Genomic DNA, 23,634 nt, shown 5'->3' with positions numbered 1-23,634 from the left:
GGTGGTTGTAGGGTACGCAGCTGGTTCTTGTGGTATGAAAGCATCCGTCCATGATTGGCTAGCGCAAAGTGGTCTGAGCAGTGTTCTTCAACCTCACCCTTGCGTGCAGTGGCTTGACCTGTGGCTTATGAGTGGCTCGGTCGTGAAATTTGGCCAGCTCCAAAAATCCGAGCTACTGAAAGTGGGGGGCAAGAAACCCCGCCAATGTAGAAAAAAAAAGCCCACAGCCCACCCACAAGGACGACCATCCCACGCATCCCGTTCCGACGTCGGTAAGTAATTGAGCAGGGGGAAAGGAACCAGCCGCGCGCCGTACACCAGAAAGAGCAAAGTGCAGGTGCCCTGGAGTGGTGGTGGAAAAATTTCCAGTCCCAAGCGGCCAAGCCTTGTCTCGCTCGTCCGTCCCTTTGCGTTGCGATAAAGCTCCCCTCTCTGCTTTCTTCACACCTTTTTTGCGATACCCATCGAGTTTTCTGTTCGGCAGTAATTAATTGTTCCCTGCCCTCGTCGTTCATCATGTCTCCTCCCGTTGCTTCTGGTCGTGAGAAGGAGTCCAACTTGGCCCGACTCCTCGGTTCCGGTATGTCCTCCACTACTGTACCCATTGACACATCCGAGCATTATTTCCAATTGCCTCGGTGCTGCTCAATGCGCGAGTAACCCTCGACTGACAAGACTTGTGCAGGTTCTGCTGGTATCGCTGAGCTTGCCATCTTCCATCCCGTATGCATCCCTCCGCCCGAGATCGAGGCTGCCGACAGCTCCCTCCTACGCCATGTGACACCTGCTAACACCATTAAAGGTCGATACCATTGCGAAGCGATTGATGAGCAACCAGTCTCGTGTAAGGAACACACCTCAAATTCCAAGTCAACCCGAGAGAACAGTCCATTGACCTGCCATGCCTCCAGGTCGCCAGTGCTAGCCAATTGAACCAAGTCATCTTCAAGGACAAGGCCAGCGCAACCGTCGGCAGGAAGTTTGTCTCCCTGTTCCCTGGTCTGGGATACGCCGCTGGCTACAAGGTCCTCCAGCGCATTTACAAGTACGGTGGTCAGCCTGTTGCGCGAGACTTCCTGGGCAAGCACTATGGCGCCGACTTTGAGAATGCCTTCGGCAAGAAGACCGGCAAGGCCATTATGCACTCTACTGCCGGAAGGTATGTCAGCTATCGGAGTTCCCTCAAAATTGGAAACTCAAGAACTAGGAACTTAGACTAAACTGTTTCACCTAGTCTGATCGGTATCGGCGAGATTGTCCTCCTCCCTCTCGATGTTCTCAAGATCAAGCGCCAGACAAACCCCGAGGCCTTCCGCGGCCGTGGTGTTCTGAAGATTGTGGCTGATGAGGGCTTCGGCCTGTACCGTGGCTGGGGTTGGACTGCTGCCCGTAACGCTCCCGGTTCTTTCGCGGTATGTGTTTTGCCCTGCAGCCATGAGTAGAGCGAAAATAACTGACCTGTGTAAGCTGTTTGGTGGTTCTGCCTTTGCCAAGGAGTACCTCTTCCACCTCGAGGACTACAACAAGGCCAGCTGGTTCCAGAACTTCATTGCCTCGATTGCTGGTGCCTCTGCCTCGCTTGTCGTCTCCGCTCCTCTCGATGTCATCAAGACCCGAATCCAGAACCGCAACTTTGACAACCCCGAGAGTGGCTTCCGAATCCTGGCCAACATGGCCAAGAATGAGGGCCCTTCCAGCTTCTTCAAGGGACTGGTTCCCAAGGTACGTCGGGCAGAGTTGCTTAAACACAACACAAGAAACAGGCCCCCTCTGCGGCCCGCCTTCACCCGTTCAAGGCCCGTCTCCACTCTGAAATGTCAGGACGCTAATGGATCTTGTGCTGCAGCTCCTCATGACTGGACCCAAGCTGGTTTTCTCCTTCTGGCTTGCCCAGACCTTGATTCCTGCCTTTGACGCTGCTTTCCGAAAGTAGAGCTAAATCATATTCGAGGAAAAGCAAATTTGGGATTTATGTTATAGATACAAAAGCTAGAGATGATCTAGACAGGGCTTACGTATGGATGAGGGAGACGTAAAGGGATGGGAGTTTAGAAGGGACGGGATTTATGTTGGGATGGATTGCTATGATAGACGTACCGGCATGAGGGATCGGGCCTCACTTGATCAGTGAGGCGGACGAAGGCACTCAACTCTGTATAAAATAAAGCGACTTGATTTGATTTGGCACACGTCACACACAGATCTCGTCGTGGGCCGTGACAACTGCCGTCACCAGCAGATACGCAGCATGCAAGCTGGCTCGCTACAGCCGCCAGCAAGGCCATGATCCCTGCGGAATTGGGTCATGATGTATGCTATAGGCCTGGTCGCTCAAGCCGTCCCTCTGCCCGGTGGTGTGATATGCTCTGTTGTGGCCTTTTCATTCGTAGATGATGGGCCGCGCTGGGGCCGGGGTCCGGATGTGCAGCGGCGAGTGGGAAGTTAGTTTGTTTGGCGCGGCGGCTGGTTGCTCAGCAACCGTGGCCCCCCGAAACAAAAATAAACCAGGCCACCAAGGTCTGCGACGGCGGACGGACAAAGATGGAGCTACGGCCTCCTCCAGTACCATTGTAAAAATCAAACTAAACAATGCAACGGGCTCCGAGGCTTTGACTTGATTTACTTTTACTCCGTCCATACCTCGCGCCTTTTATCCCTCTCATTTGCCTACTCTTCTTCCACTATCACCGATACTACTACCTCTCCCGCTCCCGCTACCACTACCGCTACTACCTACCTTAGTCCCAAGGTCCGAGACGTCTCCTCCATCCTCATCCTCATCATCGTCTCCTGCGCACCCAATCTAGCGTGGCTGCGGAGCCGTCCGCATTCTTGCCATCCAGACCTTGGACAACTTCATTCCACACACAAGACATTCGCGTCTCCCAGGAGCCAAGCATGCCTTCCTCGGAGCGAGACAGCTCCCGAGAGGGAGACCTCCAGCTGAGACATCAACACTCTGCCTCTTCAGACCACTTCCGGGCGCTGGTCCCAATGTAAGTTCTCTTCTCTGTATACCCTCATGGCTTTCTTGCGCCGGCTGACAGGAAACAGGTGGGATAGCTCTGATCCCGAGCGCTGCCCTCCACCGCTGCCTCTGAACCCGGGATCGCCTCTCTCCTCGCGGGCCGGGACCTCGAGCGCCATCCAGTCGGCTCACGCTGCGCTTAGTGAGCGTGCGCGAGAGAGCGCCATGCCTCACCTCAACAGGAGGCTAAACGATGCCTCGCCTACAAAGAGCAACTCCCACCGTCGTCTACAGTCCTCATCGGTCAGGGACATCAGCCTCATGATCGAGGGCAACAGCGCCAACAACTCGCCTGCCAGATCACCAGAGCGACCTAGTCGACCAGAGACGCCCTCAAGGTCGAGGGAACCCCCCGTGGACAATCGACCCATCGAGAAGGAGCCGGCACCGTCAAACCCAGGTCCCGGTCCTAGCTTGACACCCATTTTGCGGCCTGCGGTTCGACGGCCACCTCCTCAGAGCATCTTGGGTGAGAACACGCCTCCACAGTCATCTACAATGCTGGCTCTCCAGAACATGAGCTCCGTATCACCCACCAAGGAGCCCGAAAACCCTCTCTCCAACATCACAAATGGCTCATCGGCTCTGGTGAAGCACCCCCAGAACCTTGAGCAGCTCTCGAACCAGATTCTCAGCCTCACCAGCATCGCCACAAACCTCCAGAAGGAAATGTCTCAGCTCAGTCGGCGAAGCAGAGACAATGCTACCGATCTCCTCAGTCTCAAGGAGGCCACCAACACAAGAGATGAGGATATTCGACGGAGCCTCAGAGAGCTCCTTGGTAGTAGTCAGGGTGGTGGCAACGGCGATGGTAACCACCGACTATCTTCCCGAGACCCCTTTGGCGGATATTACCTGGACAACAAGCCACACAACTTGTCCCCCCCTGGCTCCAAGCCATTCCAGCTCCCAAGAATCCCTTCCCCCAAGAGCTTCTCCGACTCGATTGAGAGGGGATCCATTAGCACGCCCTCTCTGGCCGGATCGGAGGCGCCTGCATCTATTGCTCTCCTAGAGAAGATCATTCGGGATATGCCTACGAAGGAGGGACAGGACTCTCTTCTCACTCGCCTGCTGGAAGTATCAAACAAGCTCTCTGGAATGGCGACGTCTCAAAAGCTGGATGAGGTCATTGAGCAGGTCAGGGCTCAGTCCGAGCAGGCAATCGTGCTGGGCAACCCACTTGGAAGCCCTCATGCGAGCCGGTCTCGCAACCTAAGCTTTGGCGATGAGCCCAGCCACATGGACTTGATTCCGGGGCAGGCAAGGAGTGCCGTTTCTCAACGTGTTGAACACATCATGAAGAATGAGGCCCGGAGGAACTCTGAACCCGCCAGCCAAAGAGCCAACATCGTCAATGACGACCTGATGGCCATCATCCGCTCCGTCAAGGACAGTGTTGCCCAGGGCGGCGGCCTAACTGCTGAGGTCAAGGCGCTCGTCCGAGAGCTCCGTGGCGAGGTCCTTGGCATGGGTCGTGAGATTGGTCGCAGACTGGAGCAGCAAGCCTCGCGAAGGAACGTCGATGACCACGATAGCCCGAGCAAGGATGAGGTGGCTCGAGTCATAGATGAAGGCCTTGAGCAAATGAAGGACCAGCTTAACCACGTCCTTCGGGAGCACAGGCGCCAGTCTGCGGCCTCGGTCAACACCCAGAAGAGTGCTGTTGACTATCAAGAGATCTACAATGCCATGCGAGCGGCCATCCAGGACAACGAGGCTACCCGTAACAACATGCCCGATCTCAGCCGAGAGGATGTCATTGAGGCTGTCAGGGATGCCTGGGAGAACTACAAACCCGAGATTGAGGTTCAGCAGCTTGGACTTGAGCGTGAGGAGGTTTTGGCTTGCCTGAAGGAAGGCCTTAGAGAGTTCGCTCCAGCCCCTGCTGCTACTAGAGACGAGGTCTTTACAGCCGTCGTCGAGGGCCTGAAGCACTTCGTTCCTCCTCAGGTTGAGCAGCCCGAAACTGCGTCGAGGGAGGAGATCATCGACGCGGTCCGTGACTGCTTGGAGGAGTTCGAGTTCCCTGTGGCCCCTGGCAACAATGAGCTCACCCGTGAGGACATGGTCGATGCCGTCAAGGAGGGTCTCCACGACCTGGATCTCAACTCGAGCCGTGCTTTGGTACCTGCCTCTGCGGGCAATGACGACATCACCGATCGTCTCAGAGAGATTATGGATTTCCTCCGACACGAGTTCAAGACGATGTCCGATGAAGCTAAGCAGAGCCGAGACACGGAGCAGGTCATTGATGCGACAAAGGACGGCTTTGAGAACCTCCGCAAAGCCATGGAGTCGTACGTTGACCGTGCCGCTGGCGTTGCAAGCCAGGAAGACTTCTTGGATGATCTGCTGAAGTCTCTGGATGACTTCAAGGATGAGGTGGCTGGCCTCGTCGCAAATGCCAACATGCAATCTCGCGAGCAACTCCAGACTGAGCTCGAAGGCCTCCGTGACGTGGTCAACTCTTCGATGGTGCCCGCTCTCCCTCCGCAACTCAATAACACGGAGGTTCTCGAGGCCCTTAACACAGGCTTCAACAACCTCCGACAGGAGATCCTCCGTCCCCGGGCTGAGACGAGCGAGATTCTTGACGCCCTCAACGATGGTCTCAATGATCTGCGAGCTGGCATGGACCGCGTCACCAACAAGCCCGCCGATTTGACCGCAAATGACGAGATCCTCGACGCTCTCAAGACCGGCCTCGACTCTGTTCGATCCGACATTGACACTTTGCGCGAGAACAACAACGAGAGAGCCGTTGCTACTCTCGATGCTCCTCCACAAGCCAACGATGAGCTCCTCGATGCCCTCAAGGCTGGCCTGGGTGCTGTGCGCTCGGATATTGAGGCACTTCGTGACGGTCATGCCGAGAAGGCCCTTACGCCAGCTGAGCATAAGGAGAACGACGAGGTCCTCGAAGCGCTGAAGACTGGGCTTGAATCCATTCGCGCTGATATTGAAACAATCCGGGAGACCACCAAGGAGCCTGCCGCTGCTGCTCCCGTGGACAATACCACCAACGATGATGTCATCGAGGCCCTCAAGAACGGACTTGACTCCCTGCGGGTCGATATCGAGGCACTCCATAGCAGCCATGAGAAAGCACTCGCCCCCATTGACAACACGACCAACGACGAGGTCATTGAAGCTCTGAAGAACGGCCTTGACTCTCTCCGGGTCGACATCGAAGCCGTGCGAGACAGCAGCGACAAGGCTGTTGCTCAGGTCGACAATCACACAAGTGATGAGTTCATCGAGGCCCTCAAGAACGGATTGGAGTCTCTCAGGGTCGATATCGAGGCCATCCGGGACAGCAACGAGAGAGCTGTCGCGCCTGTCGCGCCCGTCGATAACACCTCCAATGACGAGGTTATCGAAGCCCTTAAGAATGGCCTCGATTCTCTCCGAGTTGACATTGAGGCGTTGCACAGCAGCCACGAGAAGGCTGTTGCCCCAGTTGATAACACGACCAACGATGAGGTCATTGAAGCCCTCAAGAACGGCCTCGACGCCATTCGCGCAGACATTGAGACACTCCAGGAGAACCACGACAAGGCTCTTGCCCCTGTTGCTGATACCAAGCCCAACGATGAGGTTCTTGATGCCCTCAAGACCGGGCTGGAGTCTCTCCGGTCTGAGATTGAGTCCCTCCGTGACAGCAACGACCGCGCAGTCGCCCCTGTTGATGCTGGCTCCGACGATAAGATTCTGGATGCTCTCAAGTCCGGTCTGGAATCTGTTCGCTCAGACATTGAAGCCCTTCGAGATAACAACACCGAGCGTGCTCTCGGCCCCGTCCTCAATGACAGGGAGCCGCAAGACATCCCATTGCCCCCTGACACGGTGCGCCACGATGATATCAGGAACCTCGAGGTCCTGATCACTGAGCTGCGCGTGAAGGTTGAGGCCCTGGAACCCCAGAAGGAGGGCGTCCAGAAGGATGATCTGACTCGAATGGAGGAGATGATCCGCAACGTCCAGGATACCGTCGATGACATTGGCTCTCGTGAAATGATGTCCACGCGAGCTATCCCAACCGAGAAGAAGGAGCGGTCTGAGGCCGCCATCCTTGGTGATCCTGAGGACGCCGCCACCAAGGAGGATGTTCAAGCCATCGAGACCATCTTGCGAAACACCAAGGGCAAGCTTGATGACCTCATTGACGGTGATCAAGCCGTTCGCAAGGACCACATCGACAACGTTGAGACTCTCCTCCTCGAGACACGTGAGACTATGGGATCCATCACGACTCAGATGGAGACGGTCTCCCGCAAGGAGGAAATCACTGGTCTCGAGACTCTCATTTCCCAGATCACCACCGGCCTTGATGAGTTGAAGGGTCGTCTTGACAAGGAGAGCGAGAGCCCTGACAAGGTTGTCAAGGCTGACGTCGAAACCGTCGAAGCCCTTGCTCTTGAGATCAAGACCGCTCTGGACGGATACATCAACACTGATCTCGCCCTTCTTGCCCGCAAGGAGGATGTGTCAGGCCTGGAGGCTCTTGTTGCTCGGAAGGAGGATGTCACCAGCCTCGAAACCGTCGTCAAGGAGTTCCAGGAGAAGCTGGACACCACTGTTGAGGCCCAGACCAAGGCCATCGCAGTTCGCGACGAAGAGACCACCAATGTTGTTGAGCGGGTGAACGAGGTCAAGAACTTCCTCGAGGAGCTTCAAGGAGCCATCAACACTAAGCTCGAGGAGGGAGCCTCTGGTGTCGAGGGCGTCAGCAAGCTTCTGGAGACTATGGGTGAGAAGATTGACAAGAACGAGAATGTCCACCAGGATCTCAAGGACATGCTCGACACCATCAAGAGGGAGTTTGAAGACTCCAAGGCTGTCGTGGCTGGTGTCAAGATCGAGTCCAACGAGAAACTTCAGGAGACCACCGAGTCCCTGGGCAACAAGATCGACGAGAAGATCGGCGAGCTCATCGCCAAGTATGAGTCTCTTTCGACCCAGCTTGATGAAAGGAGCAAGGTCAGCGAGGCTCGGGATGAGGCTGTCGAGGCGGCTGTCGTTGGCTCCAAGGCCGTTACAGACGAACTCAAGCTCCTCATCGATACTCTCGGCTCGACTGTCACTGACTCTCTTGAGAAGATGGAGGAGGCTTCCAAGACTGTCTTCACAAAGGTGGAGGAGCTTGTGACACGCAACGAGGAGACCCACACCGAAGACAAGGCTGAGCATCAACAAACCCGGGACCAGATCTCTCTGGCCTTGTCTGTCGTTGAGGGTCTCAAGGGTGAGGTGACTGAGGGACAGCCTAAGATCATGGAGGCTGTCAAGGACCTCCTCCTTCTCGTCAGCGAGCACTTCGAGCACTCCAAGACATCTGTCACGGATATCCAGGAGAAGCTCGTTGAGAACAAGCCCCCGGAGATCCTGAGCACTCTTCTCCCCCCCGAGAAGTATGACAACACCGAGGTTCACGAGAAGCTCAACAACCTCGTGGAGCACATCTACAACGACTCAGAAGTCCGCGAGCGCCTCGACAAGATCATCGAGGAGAAGTACGATGACACCGAGGTCCGTGGAAAGCTGGACAAGATCATTGAGGACAAGTACGACGACGCTCAAGTTCACGAGAAGCTTACCACCATCATCGGACACAAGTACGATGATTCGGAGGTCAAGGAGAAGCTTGAGAAGATCATCGCAGACAAGTATGATGATGCTGAAGTGCGGACCAAGCTCGACAAGATTATCGAGGACAAGTACAACGATGCTGAAGTCCGTGAGATGCTCAACGTGATCATTGACCAGAAGTACGACGATGCTGAGGTTCGCGAGAAGCTTGGCTTCATTCTGGATCAGGTCATCGAGAGCAAGTACGATGACACGGCGGTCCGCGAGAAGATCGACTGTGTCATGGATCAAGTTATCCAGCAAAAGTACGATGACAAGGCAGTTCAGGACAAGCTTGATCTGGTTCTGGACTCCAAGTACGACGACTCCGATGTCAAGGAGAAGCTTGGCCTTCTCATTGACCTTAAGTATGATGACACTATGGTGCACGAGAAGCTCGACAAGCTCGTTGACCACAGCAGCACCACTGACCAGGCCCTCACTCGTCTGGAGACCCTGGACAAGGTTCACGCCTCGGTCGTCCAGACAGCAGCTGACATCTCCGAGTTCCTTTCTGCCCAGAAGCAGCGCATTGAGCAGGCACACGAGGATCACGAGAAGACACTTCGTGAGACCATGGCATCGGTGGAGCGCAAGCTTGCTGAGAAGGACCATGTTGAGGCGTCTGTCAGTAGCTTGCGTGAGGAAGAGGAGAGGCTTCGACAAAGTGTCATGAGCCTGCGAACCGAGCAGGAGAGTCTCATCCGACAGAAGACTCGCCTGACGGGAGATGTCTCCTCGCTCGAGACTGCCCTTCGCGTGCGCAAGGAGGAGCTCTACGATATGGAGTCTCGTGCTGAGAACCTTGAGCGCCGCATCCTTGAGGGTGTCATGGATCACTCTCGAGTTCTTCTCATGTCGAAGGCCAACAAGAACAGCGGCGACGCTATGAGCCGCAAGCGAGTCAAGAAGCCTGCCACTGAGACCGACTCTTCCCAGCCTGCCCGCAAGTCGATGGTGAGCATGGCTCTCAACGCCAAGCGAAACCTGGCAGCCCCTGCACAGAATGGCAGTGCTCGAAGAATCGTCTCTCTCAGCCAGATCAATAACAACGTAGCATCTGGTGGTGTCAAGCGCAGCCAGAGCGTGCGGACGCCAATGGGCGGTGGCAAGGCATACCGAAAGAGAAGTTTGGGTGGCCACCTCGACAAGGGTCTAGGCGACAATGATAAGGAGAATGTCGTCGGCCTTGGCGAGGCGGTCGAGGAGTTGGATGAAGCCGATGCCCGAGGTGCAGCACCAGAAGCCGAAGAGCCTGGCGCCGGGGACACGACAGTGTTGCACAACGATGAGGCTGGCGACAGCGACAACGAGACGCTGCGAAGGAGCAGCAGGGGGACGGTCGTCACCAACAGTACCGACATGTACACAGAGGGTGATGACTATAGCGAGTACAGTGACGACACGGGGAGCGAGTGGACGGAGAGCGCGGTCGGAACCGACGTAGGGTCCATACAGGATCAGGGTAATGAGGTGGCGGTTTATGGATCATAGGGGATGAAGGGAAAGATACGGGATGAAGGTACGACGCGATAGAGTCAAGTTGGGATTGATACCTGGTCATGTTTCAAGGGGTTATGAGACTCTTGATGAGGCTTCACGGAGTGTTTTTGGCTGGATCGGATCAGATTGGGTCTGTTTGTTTGTTTATTCTCGTTGGTAACGTCTCTGCACTTGATTATGGTCGTTTATGGCTTTGGAATGATGGTTTCGTTTAGCATCGTTAGTCATATTTCTTTGATAGGTTACGGTTAAAAGAAATGTATGAATTCAACTCGACTCTTGAGATGTTCTGCTCTGGCCATGGTGTTGTGAAGTCTGGTTGCTGGGTGGAGAGTCAAGGGACAGGAGAGGGAATGGGTTCTCCTGAACCAATTGGTCTCTCTAGTCATTGACTTGTAGTTTCCATCTGATACCAAATGAAGCTATACAATCCTAACTAACGCCTTTTGCCTTTTTCATCCATTCCTTCTGGATTCCTTACTCGTCAAGTGGCTTCAAGTTGTTAAAGTGATCCTTTGTTCAAGTAAACAATGCAGCCCCACTAGAGATGTCCCTTATCTTATCAGAACCCCTCCATGTTTTTGACGTCGCGTCCTCCGCCATCACGACTTATACCCAAACAACACCCACTAAACACCCACTAAACACCCAATCTGTCCCTCCTACGACGTGCACCGACTCGGGGAGACTCATCATGGAGCAGGGTGCACCCAGCGGGATTCTCTCCCCGCCAGAGCTCACGCCACTCGAGCAGGAGGTCCTGGATGAGTACGAGCGTCTAGCCGACAACATGAACAAGGTCTGATACTGTGCCCCTCCACGAGACCAACAGCAACTGATGCTCTTTCAACAGCTGGCTACTATCCTCGAACACCTTGCATCCAACCCTAGCACCGAGATCCTCGATAGCCTGCGCGAACTCGAGCGCAAGACGAGCCTGGCGTTTACCCTCCTCAAAGCTAGCGTGTACAGCATAGTTCTACAGCAAGAGATTGACTGGGGTGATGGCTCGACGGCGCAGTAAAAAGAGGGCATGATTTTGGCGGAGGAGATGAAGAGAGTAGGATTGATACCCAGCCACGACGACCAAGAACCGACATTCATAAAATACAACAAAAGAGTCATAACCGCGTCAATGTTGCACCACCATTGAGATTTGGCACATATCCCTCTCCATTACAGGCTACAGATACAAAGGTCGTCTTTTTTAAATGGTGATACACGGTTGTTTCATGGGTGGGTTTTAATATACAGCTCCGCCATAGTACACCTTCCGCACGTCCACCAGCTTCTTGCCCCGGCCGATGGCGATCTGCTCCGGGTCAGGCTGGTTCGTCAGCGCCTGGTACGCCGCCTTGACCGAGTTCATGGGGTTCTTGGACCGCGGCATGCGCGCAGCCATGTCGTGGATGCCCGCCGCTCGGCACATTTCGAAGATGCGGTGGGGGACGCGGAGTCCGAAGCCTAGGAGAAGTTCTGTTAGCCAAACATGCGTCACTAGAAGGAAGCGTTGAAAGAGGACATACCTGGAGGTCGGGCCATCAGCTCAACAACGGTGCCCGACACCTTGGCCGAGACGTTGCCGTAAATGGTGCGGTTCTCGTACCGGCGGATGGGCTTCATGTTGCGGATGGCCAACATCTGCGCCGTCTCCTCAGCGACACCGGGCTCGGTGGACTTTGCCATGCCGAGACCCAGACGGCCGTTGCCGTTGCCGGCAATGGCCACGACCGAGGTGCTGCGGACCTTGCCCAGACGGGTCTGGTTGGCGACCCAGCGGGTGACGAGACCCTTTGTGAGCAGCGAGCGAATCTCTTTCAGGCTCATGCCCGTCAGCCGCTTGATCTCCTGGTACTTGCCCGAGTCGTCCTGGCCTTGATCCTCGGGGTCGACGGCGTGCTTGTACAGGCCGTGAACGCCGGGAACCTTGCCTAGGTCGGCGGCCTCGGCCGAGTGGGCCCGGTCGATACCCGCAGGTCCGTCCTCGATGAGCTCAATGCTCGAGGGCTCAACCTCACCCTGGCTGCCGAAGCCGACGATCTTGTCGAGCTCCTGCTTCCAGGCCTCGTCGACAGCCTCATCGGCCTTCATGGCCTGAGCGCGTGTCATAAACTCGGGACCCTTTGAGTTGGCGTCGGGCTCGGGGCCGTCCTCCTCGATGATGTAGCGCTTGGCCAGCTCTGGATCCCTCTCCATGTCCTGGAGCTCCGCCTCGGTCAGGTCTATCAGGTCCTCGCCCTGGCTCTCCTTGACGCGCCGCAGCGCCCGGACCATGGCCCGGGTGAGCTGGTCGCTCGTCTTCTTGTCGGTGATGCTCCTCATCTTCTGGCCGTAGTTATCGATCCACTCGCTGGTGCTGGGCCACTGCACCTCCCTCGGGGTGCCCTCGATCTCGGGCTTGAGGTCGTAGCGGGGGTCGAGCACGGTGTAGTCCTCGATGTACTCGGGCTTGTAGGGGTCGTCACGTAACCGGCCCTGGATGACCATGTCCTCGGCGTCGACGGCCTTCTCGCCAGCCTCGATGGCCTCCACCTGCTGCTTGGAGTAGTGGCCCTTGAGCAGGTCCTTCTCCTCGGGCGTGTACTCGGCAAAGTGCTCCTTCTTGTACTGGTCCATCTTCTCGGGCTTGCTGAGCAGTCCCAGCTCCTCCGCCGTGACATTGCGGAACCTTGACCTCCGCTTCGAGCGGGGAGCAGAGCTATGGAACTGGTGGCATGGGATGGCGGGGAGGGCGGTGGTGGTTGTTCGGGACGAGGCGAGGCACCTGCCGAGGAGGGTGCGCGCCGGTCGTGCGACGCTCATGGCCGGCAGGAGTCGGCGGGCAGGCCGAGGTTCCAGAGGGTATCGTCTTATTAAATTCGTCGAATTGGGGAGCTTCGAGGCGGCGAGAGGACGCTCCGTATCGGCCGTGTTGAGCGCTGTCTTTCCCTCACACGAGCTCGAGGATTTTTTTGGACCCAGGAATACTCAATTGAGAGTTCCCCTCAAGTGGGCTAGCGTCTCGCGGCTGTAGGGGCCAATCAGCACTGGCCAATCCTCAGGTCATCCATCCCCGTCAAAGGGCCATGGCGATCACGAGAAGAGTCACGTGGGTATTCAAAATCAACTTCATCCCAACTTCAACTACCTGCCTCAATTCAACGAAACAAGGCCCTTGATGATTGAATTCTTTGAATAACGTCTTTAAACATCTTTTTAACCCAATTACCACCAATTGTTGTCCATTTCATCCAACCAATCACAACCCACCCTAACATCAGTCGACTCTGCCGCAAGTGTGAAACGTCTCAGTGTGGCTCCAGGGGCCAAAAGCCAAGCGTTAGGGGTCTTTCCACCGCCCTCACCACTTGCTGTGGGCCATTCATTGAACCAAATGTGACGCCTGCGCCGTTTCGACAATCGCGACGTGATTTCCCTCCCACTCTTGAGTGCTTCTCTCTCTCTCCCTCTTCCTTCTCCTGTAGCTATACTCATTCCGTTCCTTTCCACAATATTCACTTTATTCACTGCCAACTATTCTCTTCTTGTTCGTGACTGGCGCACGACAGAAACAACTCTCTCTGTACATAATTCCGCGACACCCTTGAGTCAAGCTCAAATCAACCACGCGCGTATCGCAGCAGCAACAACAACACAACAGCCCCAATGGGTCAATTCGACTGGTTCTCCGCCATCGGTGCTACGGACGAGGCTGTCGCTGTCCTCAACGATCAACCGATCCTCTTCACCATCCTCCTCGTCGTCCTCGTCGCCGTTATCCTCCAGTGTGTCCTCATTTGGTATATCCACTACGCCACCATGAAGCCCGAGCAGCGCAAGGCCAAGCAGGACAAGAAGGACAAGAAGGCTGCCGCAAGGAAGAAATGAGACAACCATATATGCCATATCGCAACTGCATCATATCGACATCTTGTCACCTCACGACAGGCCCTCGTGCTTGGAAAGGATGTCACTCGGCTCATTCGACACTTATTTCTCCGTCTCGACGACACCTCATTTCACCACCATCTCGGCGCGCCTCTACCACAGGCTTTCATCTAGCTTTATTAATTCGCCTCTATAGAGTATCTATTCTCTTACCTCAAGCTCAAATCACTCCGCCAATTTCGTCCATCCCACATGTCGTCTCGTTGATTTGACGCCTGAAAGTCTTCGCCACCCAGTCTAAATCCCTTCGTTACAAAAAACCCAATGATCGGCAGTGTGGAAGTTCCCAGAGTCGTAGAATGTGTTTTCTGCTACCACCACCTCCGTGCCTGGAGGCATCTGCTCCGCTGACACCGCAGAACCACAATCGTGCATGAGCGGCACCTCAGCAACTTGTCCTCCCATGCCATAGCTACTCTTAGTCCACCCCGGCAGCGTCGAGGACGCCGGATAGCCCTGCATTTTAGCCCATGGCTCGTTGCGAAACTCCACAGCCGCTAGACTTGAACTCCCGCATCCATAACTGGAATTCGCGCTCTTTACCAAGCCTGGTGAATTGTGTATTACCTCCCAATTCACACTCAGTGTTGGATGCTCCTGGCCTTCTCTCTCTGCCTCAGTATTGGCGTGTGCCTCTCCCATGCTCCTTTTTGACAGCATGGGGGTCAGCCGCCCCTGAGTGGTCTCCCGTGAACTTAGCACTGGTCGTGCTGATTTCTTGGCCTGCTTCCTTTCCATTGCCGAGGGCACTTCAGTGGTTGCCAAAAGAACATCCTATGCTCGCTTCTCGATCACTTGCACAGTGTCTTCCCACTCACTGTATGGGTTTCTGGAATCGGTGTCATCACGTTTCAAATCTGCCACCTTCTGTCTCAGTGCTGGTGACTCGGCATTCTTCATCCGTGCTAAGCATGTAGCAATAACCGGTAGTAGCTGAGCACGATCCGATATCTTCTATTGTCTTGTCAGCATGCTGGGCCGTACGCTTCCTGTTGAGCTTACGCTGAGATAGGGCATATGAAAGACACCTGGTGCCAAGTTTGTGAGGCAGTGTGCTGAAGAACCGCCCCAGACCTGGTAGCCCCTATACTTCTTCACCGGGGCTAACATCAGTTGCTCTAGCAGAATCTCCACCAAGGATAAGGACCGCAGGGTCTCCAGTACTTTCAAGAAAGCAAGCTCATCATCTCTGTCTCTGCATGTTGTATGCTTCTTCCTCTTGTTCTTGTTGGGTGGAAAGTTGAGGCTGGACATAAAGTTCTCGATGGCTCGTTGGTCGTCTACCTCGAGTGTAGCTAGTAGATCATTCGACTCGGTAGTTTCTTGACAGCCTCTTCCTTTTAGTTTACCGGTGTTCCGACGCCTCTTTCTCGGCTTCTTGTCCAGGTCGTGGTTATCTGTAGGTGTTGAAATGCTGATTGGAAGTATTAATGTCCGAAAGGGCGATGTTCGTGCCGTCCGAGGGGCTATCAGGGCTGATAGAAGGTCCGGATGCTGGACTGAGAAAGACAAGAGGCCCGGAAGTGTGGCTACCGAGTCCTTGTTGTGCTCAAGCTGGAGCCCCAAACGATTCCAAACCTAGCAAGCAAGATAAGCCTATGGGGGCGGTGGTGCATGATGAAAAGCATACTGAGCAATGCTGGATTAGATCAATCGTCTTCTGAAGGCGTTCATTCTCAAGTATCGGGCGGCCATTGACGGCAATGGATATCTCGATGCAGCAGGTACCCGTTCGAGCAATCCAGATATGGGAGCTCTTCACCACCGCTGCAAGCTCATCGATGGTCGTAACTGGGGGCAAGTCGTTGGGCAAGTCGACACAAAGCGATGGCGTTGCTGTGAGTTCTAGGTTCGCTTGCTTTGCGTGTACTCGAAGACTTGGTAATGCGAGCGCGGGGGTCATTGCTGTTAATAGAGAACTTCGACATGGCTGAAAGTTTGAGGCGAAGACATTTTAAATCGGAGGTTGGAGGGAGACAGACGAAAAGGACACGTGAGAGCTGGGCATCTGGATTCGATATCGTAATTTGGAAGGTGGTGGTTTATTGCGTAGGGAGGAAAGTGCACCTTTCCTTCCTCAAAATAAGTTATTCGTCTAGGTAGGTGTGGGTGCCGTTGGTGGACATTGAGCACTAGTGGTACGTAGGTAGATAGGTAGTATGCAGCGGTTTGCAGCCAATTAACCGACTCTGTAAACAATGAATACCTAGGCAATCCTACGCATGATAGCTCATAGTCGACAATTCTAATATCAAATCCTCCAAAAGGCATGCATGTCGTTGGCCGTGAACCAGAGTCGTCAAGTCCCACAAGTCTATAGTAGATTGCGCCTCCCATAATAGCACCCGTTGATGACATACGTACATGCTCCAGTAACTCCTCGCGATCAACAATCCAACATGAGACAGGCAGATTATTTCGCAAACCAGGGAAACCCGGACTTCTTCTTGGCCGGCTCGGCAATCCCTCCAGAGGTGCTCTCCACCTGTACACTTCGCTGGTAGATATCCTGTTTGGCTCGGTTAGCGATCCATTGTAGTACAACAGCATTAAACAAGGTCGTCTCACCTCCTCATCTGTTGGCATCCGGCAACCCAGAATCAGTTCCCTCGCTGTATCATGCTTGGATAGATTTGGGTACGATGTGCCCTGGCTCTTCATGATCGGGAGTAGCACCTCTCCGAGCACCTCAAACTTCTTCCAGTTGATTCGGTCTCCCTCACTGCCCACAAAAGTCTTGCTCCCTTCCTCTGCCGACACCAGATCGCGCCGGTGGAGAGGGATGAAGGGGATGCGTGGAAGGGGCGAGTTCTCCCACGCCAGTCGATATGCAAAATGACTCTTCTGAGTCCCCATCAATATTCCCAACCGCGCAAATCGCTTCTGTACCTCTGGCGGCACCAACGATCTCGTTTGGGTTAATCGATGAATAGCTGTGCCGTTAACTCCGGCTAGGACAGCTGCCAGTCCGTTGTAATTATTCAACTGGCGTAGTTTGAGTGCAATGTTCATAAACTTCTCCAGTATCTGCGCTCGGTGCTTAGCCTTGTCTCGCAGCAGAATCATGTTGGCAACCCATTTGGCAATGTGGTTGAAGTGGCCAATCATCCGGTTGACGTTCCTCAAGCTCTTGCATTTCTCCTTCTGCGCCGTTGACAAGCTGACATGACGCACAAAATCACGAATCCGAATCGACGAGAACATGATCCAGTCAATCCTGGTCAGCTCATCTGCGACATCGTCATCCGGAATATCCATAAATATGTGATACCGGAACTTGTTCATCGGCAAGGTGTCCGTAGGTTCCAGGACGGCTGCCGCCCTTTCATAATCGTCATACGTGTGAAAGTGCACCTGGCTCCCGGCACTGCTGCCACCCGTGGCCAGGGAGACCTCGGAGCTTCCTGACGGTCTTCCGTCCATGTCGGATTCCACTGTCAGCACGCTGACACCTGATGACAGCTCAGACATCTCCTTGGATAAGATCTCGCTCGCAAGTTTGTCGCTAGTCTCATCAGAGTTTGCCCAACCCGTGTCGTCATCTTCCACCACGTTGAACTGAAGATTACGCCGCATGTGTTGTGCAGCGACTGAGAAAATCGGCTCCGTGGAAAGATGTCTGATAAACTCCTCAAGATTCCGCCTCGTCTGTGGTCGTGCAAAGTCGCCGGGATATGATGATACCCACTTGGCTACGACTTCAATGATGCGCAGCTGTGTCGCCGTCTTGGAGAGATAATGCGCAGTCTTGTCGTCCCTGACCTTGTCGAGTCGGGTTAAAATGGCAGAAAAGAGTTCGCCGGGGGCAGCAAACTTGCGATATAGACAAAGGAAGACATCCGAGAAGTTACTGTCTGCTCTCGACAGCCTAGGAGCGAGAAGTCGATCGACCAATTCGTCAAATGTGACGCCCGCCATCTTGGCTTGCTTTTCAAGAATATTGTCGTCTGCTCGTTGCAGTATAGGAATGTCGTCCGAGTAGCGATATGATTCAGCGTCCGACTCCTCAACATCCAAGAACGAATCCGTATTGGGCCTGTCCAGTCGTATGCCCGGAGTCCTAAGCATGTTGCCAACTGTTTGCGCCTGACCCGGGTCTCCTAATTCGCGTGCGGAGCCCGGGTTTGGGCTGGTCCCCTGCTGGCCAGCTCTTGGGCTGCGAGAGGCCTGTGCCCGGTAACCGTCGCTAACAGGGGGGTTTGAGAATCCCTTGAGCAGGGAAAAGTCGGAGCTTGCTCTGCTGTGCTTGCTGTGCTGGCTGATTGGGCGTCCAGTGCTGACATCTGGAGCCTCCAAGTTGGCAGCAGACTGAGCTCTTCGGCGTGATACTGTTTCACCGTTTTCTTCTGTATCCATTATTAGAACATGTCTGTCGTATACTCGATCGATTTCGCGCGTACCCCTTCGATGTGCTATAGCAGCCCTCAGAATGGTGTGCAGGCATGTTCTCGCAACATCATAGTTATCTGATGCGATCTTGTATGTAGAAACGCAGGATTTAAAGAGTTGATGGTTTGCCATGGCCTCTGCGTTGACTTGCCACTCTGCCTCCGGCGTCTCGCATTTGCAGGCCACCAAGCTGGCCGGCAGACCAGAATTAGTGAGAGCCGCTAGGGGTTGTTTAGCCAGAGTTCTTTATGGGAATGTGGGAGCGTATGTGTCATACCCAGTGTCTGTGGCAGTTCTCGAACAGACTCATGATTCGTAACATCGTATAGTATAAGGGCGGCGTCGACGCGAGGTACAATATGCCCGTTAATTTGCTTTGGCCATTGTATAGGTTGGCTGGGATTTAGCTCGAAATACTCTAGATCCAGCTCAAGTAGGGTTATGACGTGGGAGATATTGTCGACCAATATGCGAACACTAGAGGCATTGGAGATGGGTGGTCGGGATAAGCCTAGGACGCGCTGGACAAAGGAGGATTTGCCAACACCGGTGGAACCGATGATGGCAATGTTGAAGCCGGCTTCCATGGCTGTGGGTGATTGCGACTACAGAGCACCAGATCATGGTCAGTCCCCGGATATCCAAACATTCTCGATTCGATCAAGTTGAACCCCTGCCCCGCGAAAGGCAGGTGGGGCGCATGTTGGAGATGTAACATACCCAGTACGACGAAGGTGTGGCGGTCAGAGACTCTCGACGAGGAGGCGGCCAGTGCTGGCTTGGGTCGTTGTCATCGCTGTCGGGAACGAAATTACTGTCCTCACCGCCGCCGGTAGAATTGGCAGGGTTGGCTGTGTTACCAGCGCCGGCTTTGGCCGTTGGGTGAAACTGGTGTTCGTAGTCCTCGTCGTCTAGCGACTGGTAGATAGAGCTCCCGCCCGAGTCGGAGTCGCCGTCCGAGGCGGCAGCGGCATTGACTGCTGGATCGTATGTCTGGAAGAAGGGGTCGTCGACAATTGAACCGACCGAGTCCCGATGGTTGGTACCTAATGGCGAAGGGTCGGAGTCGCTTTCGGCGGTCGGGTAGGAGTCGGCCGGGCTGGCTACGGGGTACGGATGAGAGGAGGGCGAGGTGGCGGCAATGCCTGAAGTCGGGTGAGTATATCGTGAACCAGCATGATCGGGTCGCATGGTCGCAGCTTCAGCGACTGGGCCAGGTGGTGAAGAGGAACATAGGATGGATGCCAACAGGTGGAGAGGACCGAACCCGTGGCGTCTGCGGGGAGGGAGAACTCGTGGAGAGCTAGTGGCTAAAAATTGTCGTAGAGGGGAAAGGAGAGAATGAAGAAGCAAAGCCAGCAGCGGGACAAGAAATGGAAGTTGGGGGAATAACGAGAGAAGACACTAGGGCAAAAGGCTAACAAACAAGGAGGGAGACGAGTTACTGACAAGGCTTGCACTGTGAGGTAGGGATGGATACAGGCACAGTAGGCGAGTCCAGCCAGATGGAGGGAGGACGCGCAGACTCTTGCGAGGGTAGAAGCGCTCTCCTAGCCGCGATGCTTGTGCAACCAGCAACAAAAGAAACAACGGGCAGTATGTCTCACGCAGCAACGGTGGGCAGGCAGATGGGCCTGAAAGCTCAAAATAGGTGGGTAGCACAACGACTGCTGCTGCCGATATGCGCGCTCAGCGCCAGAGCTGGGTAAGACCCGAGGCTCAGGGCCTTGACAACCTCAAGAGAGAGGTCTTGAACTTGAAACCTGTTGCTGAGGCTTGGTGTTAGCCCGGCCGCGCTCAACGCGGGCAAAGGCGCTTGTACAACGGGCGTGCATCCCGTCTGCAGGCGCGGGAGTCGTACGTACGTAAGGTACTACCTATGTGTACAGGCGATGCAAAGGTTATGTTTTGTTGTCGCGCCGTGGGTTTGCTGCACGTCTGAGGGGCAGGCGGCTCAGGGTCGGGTCGTCAGATTCAGGAGGCGATGGGCGCTGCGATGCGCTGCAATGGGGGGCCCGGCGGCGCGGTCAGGGTGCGGGAGCGGATACCTTGGTCCGAAGGGCTTCGGCTGGTGATTCCAGGTACGCGCCTCTGAGGAATGAAGCTCAAAGCATCAAGCTCGACGCTGGCAAGTTTATTGCGCAAGATGGCACGAAGAGGGGAAGAGAGCCGCGGAATCGGGACGGTCAACGTTTTTGGGGAGGGGGACCTGCCTGGGCCGGCGCCGACGGGACGTTTACGTTGACGTTGGGGGGGTCAGGTTGTTTCCAGTTAAGGAAGTTGGGTTCAAAGCGTCGTCCTGCTCGGCGTTGCTTCGAGGGCTGGTTTAATTTGGATGTTAAGATCAACAGTTACCCAACCTGACAGGGTTGAAATTACAGCTTGAGAATCACAGGTCGTCCTCTCCTTATTGCATCTCATTGTCAGCTGCGTTTATTCGTTTATCCTCCATCTCTGTCACAAGCTCCAATCCTCTGGTTCCAGCCTGTCTGCCCATCACAGTCGGATCCAATCCCAGGTGCTGCGTTGGCGCTCTCGTACCCATTGGCTGGAGCACGCATCGCCAACAGGGGCAGGAGGGACCTTGGTGCTCCTTGCCCTGGTTCAAGAAATCGATAGTTGGGAACAGTAGGTAATCTACATCACGATAGGCGGATACATGGCACCACCAGGTGTGCAGTGCGCCCACGCATGGCTTTCACATGGCAACCGCTCGTACACCCCTACCTCGTCCCCCACTCTCGCTTGCACTTGCACCACCAAAGATCACGGGGATGTCATGGATGGCTCCATCCCGACTTCTTTGACAAACACCAGGATCCATTTCAGCTGGGTAACTATCCCTCTTCTACCCATGAGACAGGCAGGTCCCCTCTTTTATTTGTCTTCGACACTTTGTTCTCTTGTTGTAAGCTCAACCGTCAAGCAATGGCTGGCCCTGGTTTAGCTCTTCCTTAAGGAGTAAGCAGCTCATCCTCGGCAGCTCGGGATGATGACGACAAAGAGATCCAAGCTCCCTGGCAGGACGCTCGTTCCAGCAAACCCTTTGGGGGAGACACCAAAGAAGTGCCATGATGCCCTCTGAACCTTCTGTCCCGCACGACCCAAAACTCAAGATGCGCATAACGCTTTGCCCGAGTCCATTCCCGGTAACACGTGGGCATCGCCCGCAACTAACAAGAACCCTGTCGCCAGTCCCCCGAACCCGATCGAGGGGTTGCGCGCACGACAGTCTGCAGGTCCCCAACTGCCTTCCTTTGTTCACCTCTTACGAAACTTCCACGATTCCTGAGTGACGGTTAGCGGGCCGAGGCGCACCACCTCTGAGTGCAGTCTTTCCGGGCCCGAAACGCTGTCCAACAGGGCGGTTGATAGATGAGATGCGGCGCTTGATTCCCAGGGAGCTCACAGCGTCTGGACTATCAATATGTCAAGTTTGACATGCTAGTGGCTTGAGGACGATGATCGAGACCCCCAAACGCTCAGCTGATCGACGCAGGGCTCGACTTCTGCCTCTCTTTATCGGCTTTTTGGCTTGTCTGGAACAGTCTTGCCCTTCACAATCGAGGGTCCTCTGCGCGTCTGGACCACTCTCATCTTTTGGTCCCTTGGTTCCAGGGGCACTCGATAACCTCTCTTCCTCCGTCCCGCGATCTCTGCCAACTGCCGTGATTCAGATCCGCCAAACCGCTCAGATGGCAACATGAAATACCGGATAACTCGGCCTGGCTTTCTCAAAGTTTTCAGTCCAGCTATCGTGGCGACTCTCATCTACGATCGTCCCCTGGTGCCCTGCTTGTCCACGATATGCTTCATTAGCGCTCTTCCGTTTCCGTATCCCTTGGTGGGTTCCCAGCGACGTTGTGATACACTGACTCTTGTGTTGAGCTATCCTCGAGATGGAGCGTCGACCGCCTCTCCCGCATGAAGTTCCCAGATTGTGCGATAAGCACACGTGTGCGATTCAGGAGTTAGGGTCCGCCCCGGCGAGCTTCAAGGCTTCAACCTCAACAGAGTTTAACCAACAATGCTTAGGAGCTTTGCTTGAGGCTACAGCACTAACTTCGTAGGCCTTCCAAAGCCTGGACGGCAAACGACTGAGGGCTACCTTGCCTCTTGAGTACGGGACAGCATACTACGTAGTAGACATACGTAGGCGTCTGGACAATGTCAAAATTATCATCATCCGGTTGCCAGGCATTCACACCAAGGCCGTTCTCCGGCATAACCATCAAGATAACGCCCGTTTTCTACAGCCACGAGGGTTCACTGTCACTTGACAACGCCGAGGGCAGTTGCCCCTTTGCCCCTTGCCAGAAATTGCACATGTTGGGCAAATGTTCCCCTGGTTCCTGATTTGCTCGGTCGAAGGCAAATATCTCGCATCGAGAGACTTTACGCCAATGGCACGAATCCTCCCACAAATCATGTTCAACGCCGGCGCTATCCCCGAGTTCCTGGAGGCGTTCCCCGTCTGTGCCTACTACGACTCGAGGTCGTCAGCAATATGTGGCTTGGCACATTCCCAAGCGCCAAAGCTGATGCTCCCAAACCGGCAACGCACGAGCCGCTATGTGAGTTCTGTCAGTGTCATGGAGCCCTCCCGCGAGCTGTGGCGCCGCCGATTCGGGGTCGGGCAACTTAAATCACGTCCTGGCGGCACGAACTTGCCCGCAAGAGTCGATACGTGCCAGCCTAGGGATAGACTCGCGATCAAGCATGTATTCGGCGATCCTTTATCTTAATGGGCAAAATTACATGCGTTACATCATGGTCAGCTTCTGAAACAATAGTTTGCGTATTTAACTACGGATCTTGGGGATTAAGATTAATCATCACTCTTTCGGTGTCGACATGCGAGAACGATGTGAGCCCGAGGGCAAACGGTATTGTTCGAGCGAGAGCTAAGTGACTGCATTGTTTCTTAGGAGAGCACATTAAAGAATGGAATTCCGCTGAAGTGATGCCTCCATGGGCATCAGAACGATGGCCGCTGGTTGTGATTGGACAAGTTCCGGTCATCTCAGTTCTGGCCCCGAGACTGGAATTTCATTTACATATCGACAACAACAACACCATGCCCGATGAGCCACGCTCAGCTGTTGGCGAGCCGGCCCACACCCACCTCATTGTTCCGACACCCTTGCACACCCGGT

The 23,634-nt window shown here is 54.7% G+C and overlaps 6 protein-coding genes and 1 pseudogene across 7 annotated transcripts, besides 1 other annotated feature; 4 read left to right on the top strand and 3 right to left on the bottom strand.

Moving 5' to 3' along the window:
• Nucleotides 1–516: 516 nt before the first annotated feature.
• On the top strand, nucleotides 517–1,933 carry NCS54_00127900 (Hypothetical protein; the record flags this gene model as incomplete). Its single annotated transcript, XM_053146909.1, has 7 exons — nucleotides 517–580; nucleotides 686–723; nucleotides 803–844; nucleotides 888–1,159; nucleotides 1,235–1,412; nucleotides 1,468–1,722; nucleotides 1,847–1,933. 7 exons carry the CDS (start codon nucleotides 517–519, stop codon nucleotides 1,931–1,933), a joined length of 936 nt encoding a protein of 311 aa, XP_053002884.1.
• Nucleotides 1,934–2,805: 872 nt separating this feature from the next.
• NCS54_00127800 (Hypothetical protein) lies at nucleotides 2,806–10,153 on the top strand (the record flags this gene model as incomplete). Its single annotated transcript, XM_053146908.1, has 2 exons — nucleotides 2,806–2,996; nucleotides 3,055–10,153. Exons 1-2 carry the CDS (start codon nucleotides 2,899–2,901, stop codon nucleotides 10,151–10,153), a joined length of 7,197 nt encoding a protein of 2,398 aa, XP_053002883.1. The 5' UTR covers nucleotides 2,806–2,898.
• A 634-nt stretch (nucleotides 10,154–10,787) lies between these two features.
• On the top strand, nucleotides 10,788–11,186 carry NCS54_00127700 (Hypothetical protein; the record flags this gene model as incomplete). The annotated part of the gene is made up of 2 exons (XM_053146907.1): nucleotides 10,788–10,961; nucleotides 11,016–11,186. Exons 1-2 carry the CDS (start codon nucleotides 10,857–10,859, stop codon nucleotides 11,184–11,186), a joined length of 276 nt encoding a protein of 91 aa, XP_053002882.1. The 5' UTR covers nucleotides 10,788–10,856.
• Nucleotides 11,187–11,405: 219 nt separating this feature from the next.
• NCS54_00127600 lies at nucleotides 11,406–13,102 on the bottom strand (annotated as a pseudogene). The gene is made up of 2 exons: nucleotides 11,689–13,102; nucleotides 11,406–11,626 (listed from the first exon to the last, which is right to left on the bottom strand).
• Nucleotides 11,406–13,102: a sequence feature.
• A 705-nt stretch (nucleotides 13,103–13,807) lies between these two features.
• NCS54_00127500 (Hypothetical protein) lies at nucleotides 13,808–14,029 on the top strand (the record flags this gene model as incomplete). Its single annotated transcript, XM_053146906.1, has 1 exon — nucleotides 13,808–14,029. The coding sequence occupies one exon, from the start codon at nucleotides 13,808–13,810 to the stop codon at nucleotides 14,027–14,029; it is 222 nt and encodes a 73-aa protein (XP_053002881.1).
• Nucleotides 14,030–14,863: 834 nt separating this feature from the next.
• On the bottom strand, nucleotides 14,864–15,992 carry NCS54_00127400 (Hypothetical protein; the record flags this gene model as incomplete). The annotated part of the gene is made up of 3 exons (XM_053146905.1): nucleotides 14,864–15,043; nucleotides 15,092–15,667; nucleotides 15,720–15,992. The coding sequence occupies 3 exons, from the start codon at nucleotides 15,990–15,992 to the stop codon at nucleotides 14,864–14,866; spliced, it is 1,029 nt and encodes a 342-aa protein (XP_053002880.1).
• A 510-nt stretch (nucleotides 15,993–16,502) lies between these two features.
• Nucleotides 16,503–19,669, bottom strand: NCS54_00127300 (Hypothetical protein; the record flags this gene model as incomplete). Its single annotated transcript, XM_053146904.1, has 5 exons — nucleotides 16,503–16,598; nucleotides 16,658–18,435; nucleotides 18,490–18,699; nucleotides 18,756–19,083; nucleotides 19,199–19,669. The coding sequence occupies 5 exons, from the start codon at nucleotides 19,667–19,669 to the stop codon at nucleotides 16,503–16,505; spliced, it is 2,883 nt and encodes a 960-aa protein (XP_053002879.1).
• Nucleotides 19,670–23,634: the final 3,965 nt, after the last annotated feature.

The sequence above is a fragment of the Fusarium falciforme genome, chromosome 1 (genome assembly GCF_026873545.1).
Source record: "Fusarium falciforme chromosome 1, complete sequence".
NCBI lineage: Eukaryota > Fungi > Ascomycota > Sordariomycetes > Hypocreales > Nectriaceae > Fusarium > Fusarium falciforme.
The sequence above is the reverse complement of the archived record's forward strand: the minus strand, read 5'-3'. Positions and strand labels throughout refer to the sequence as shown.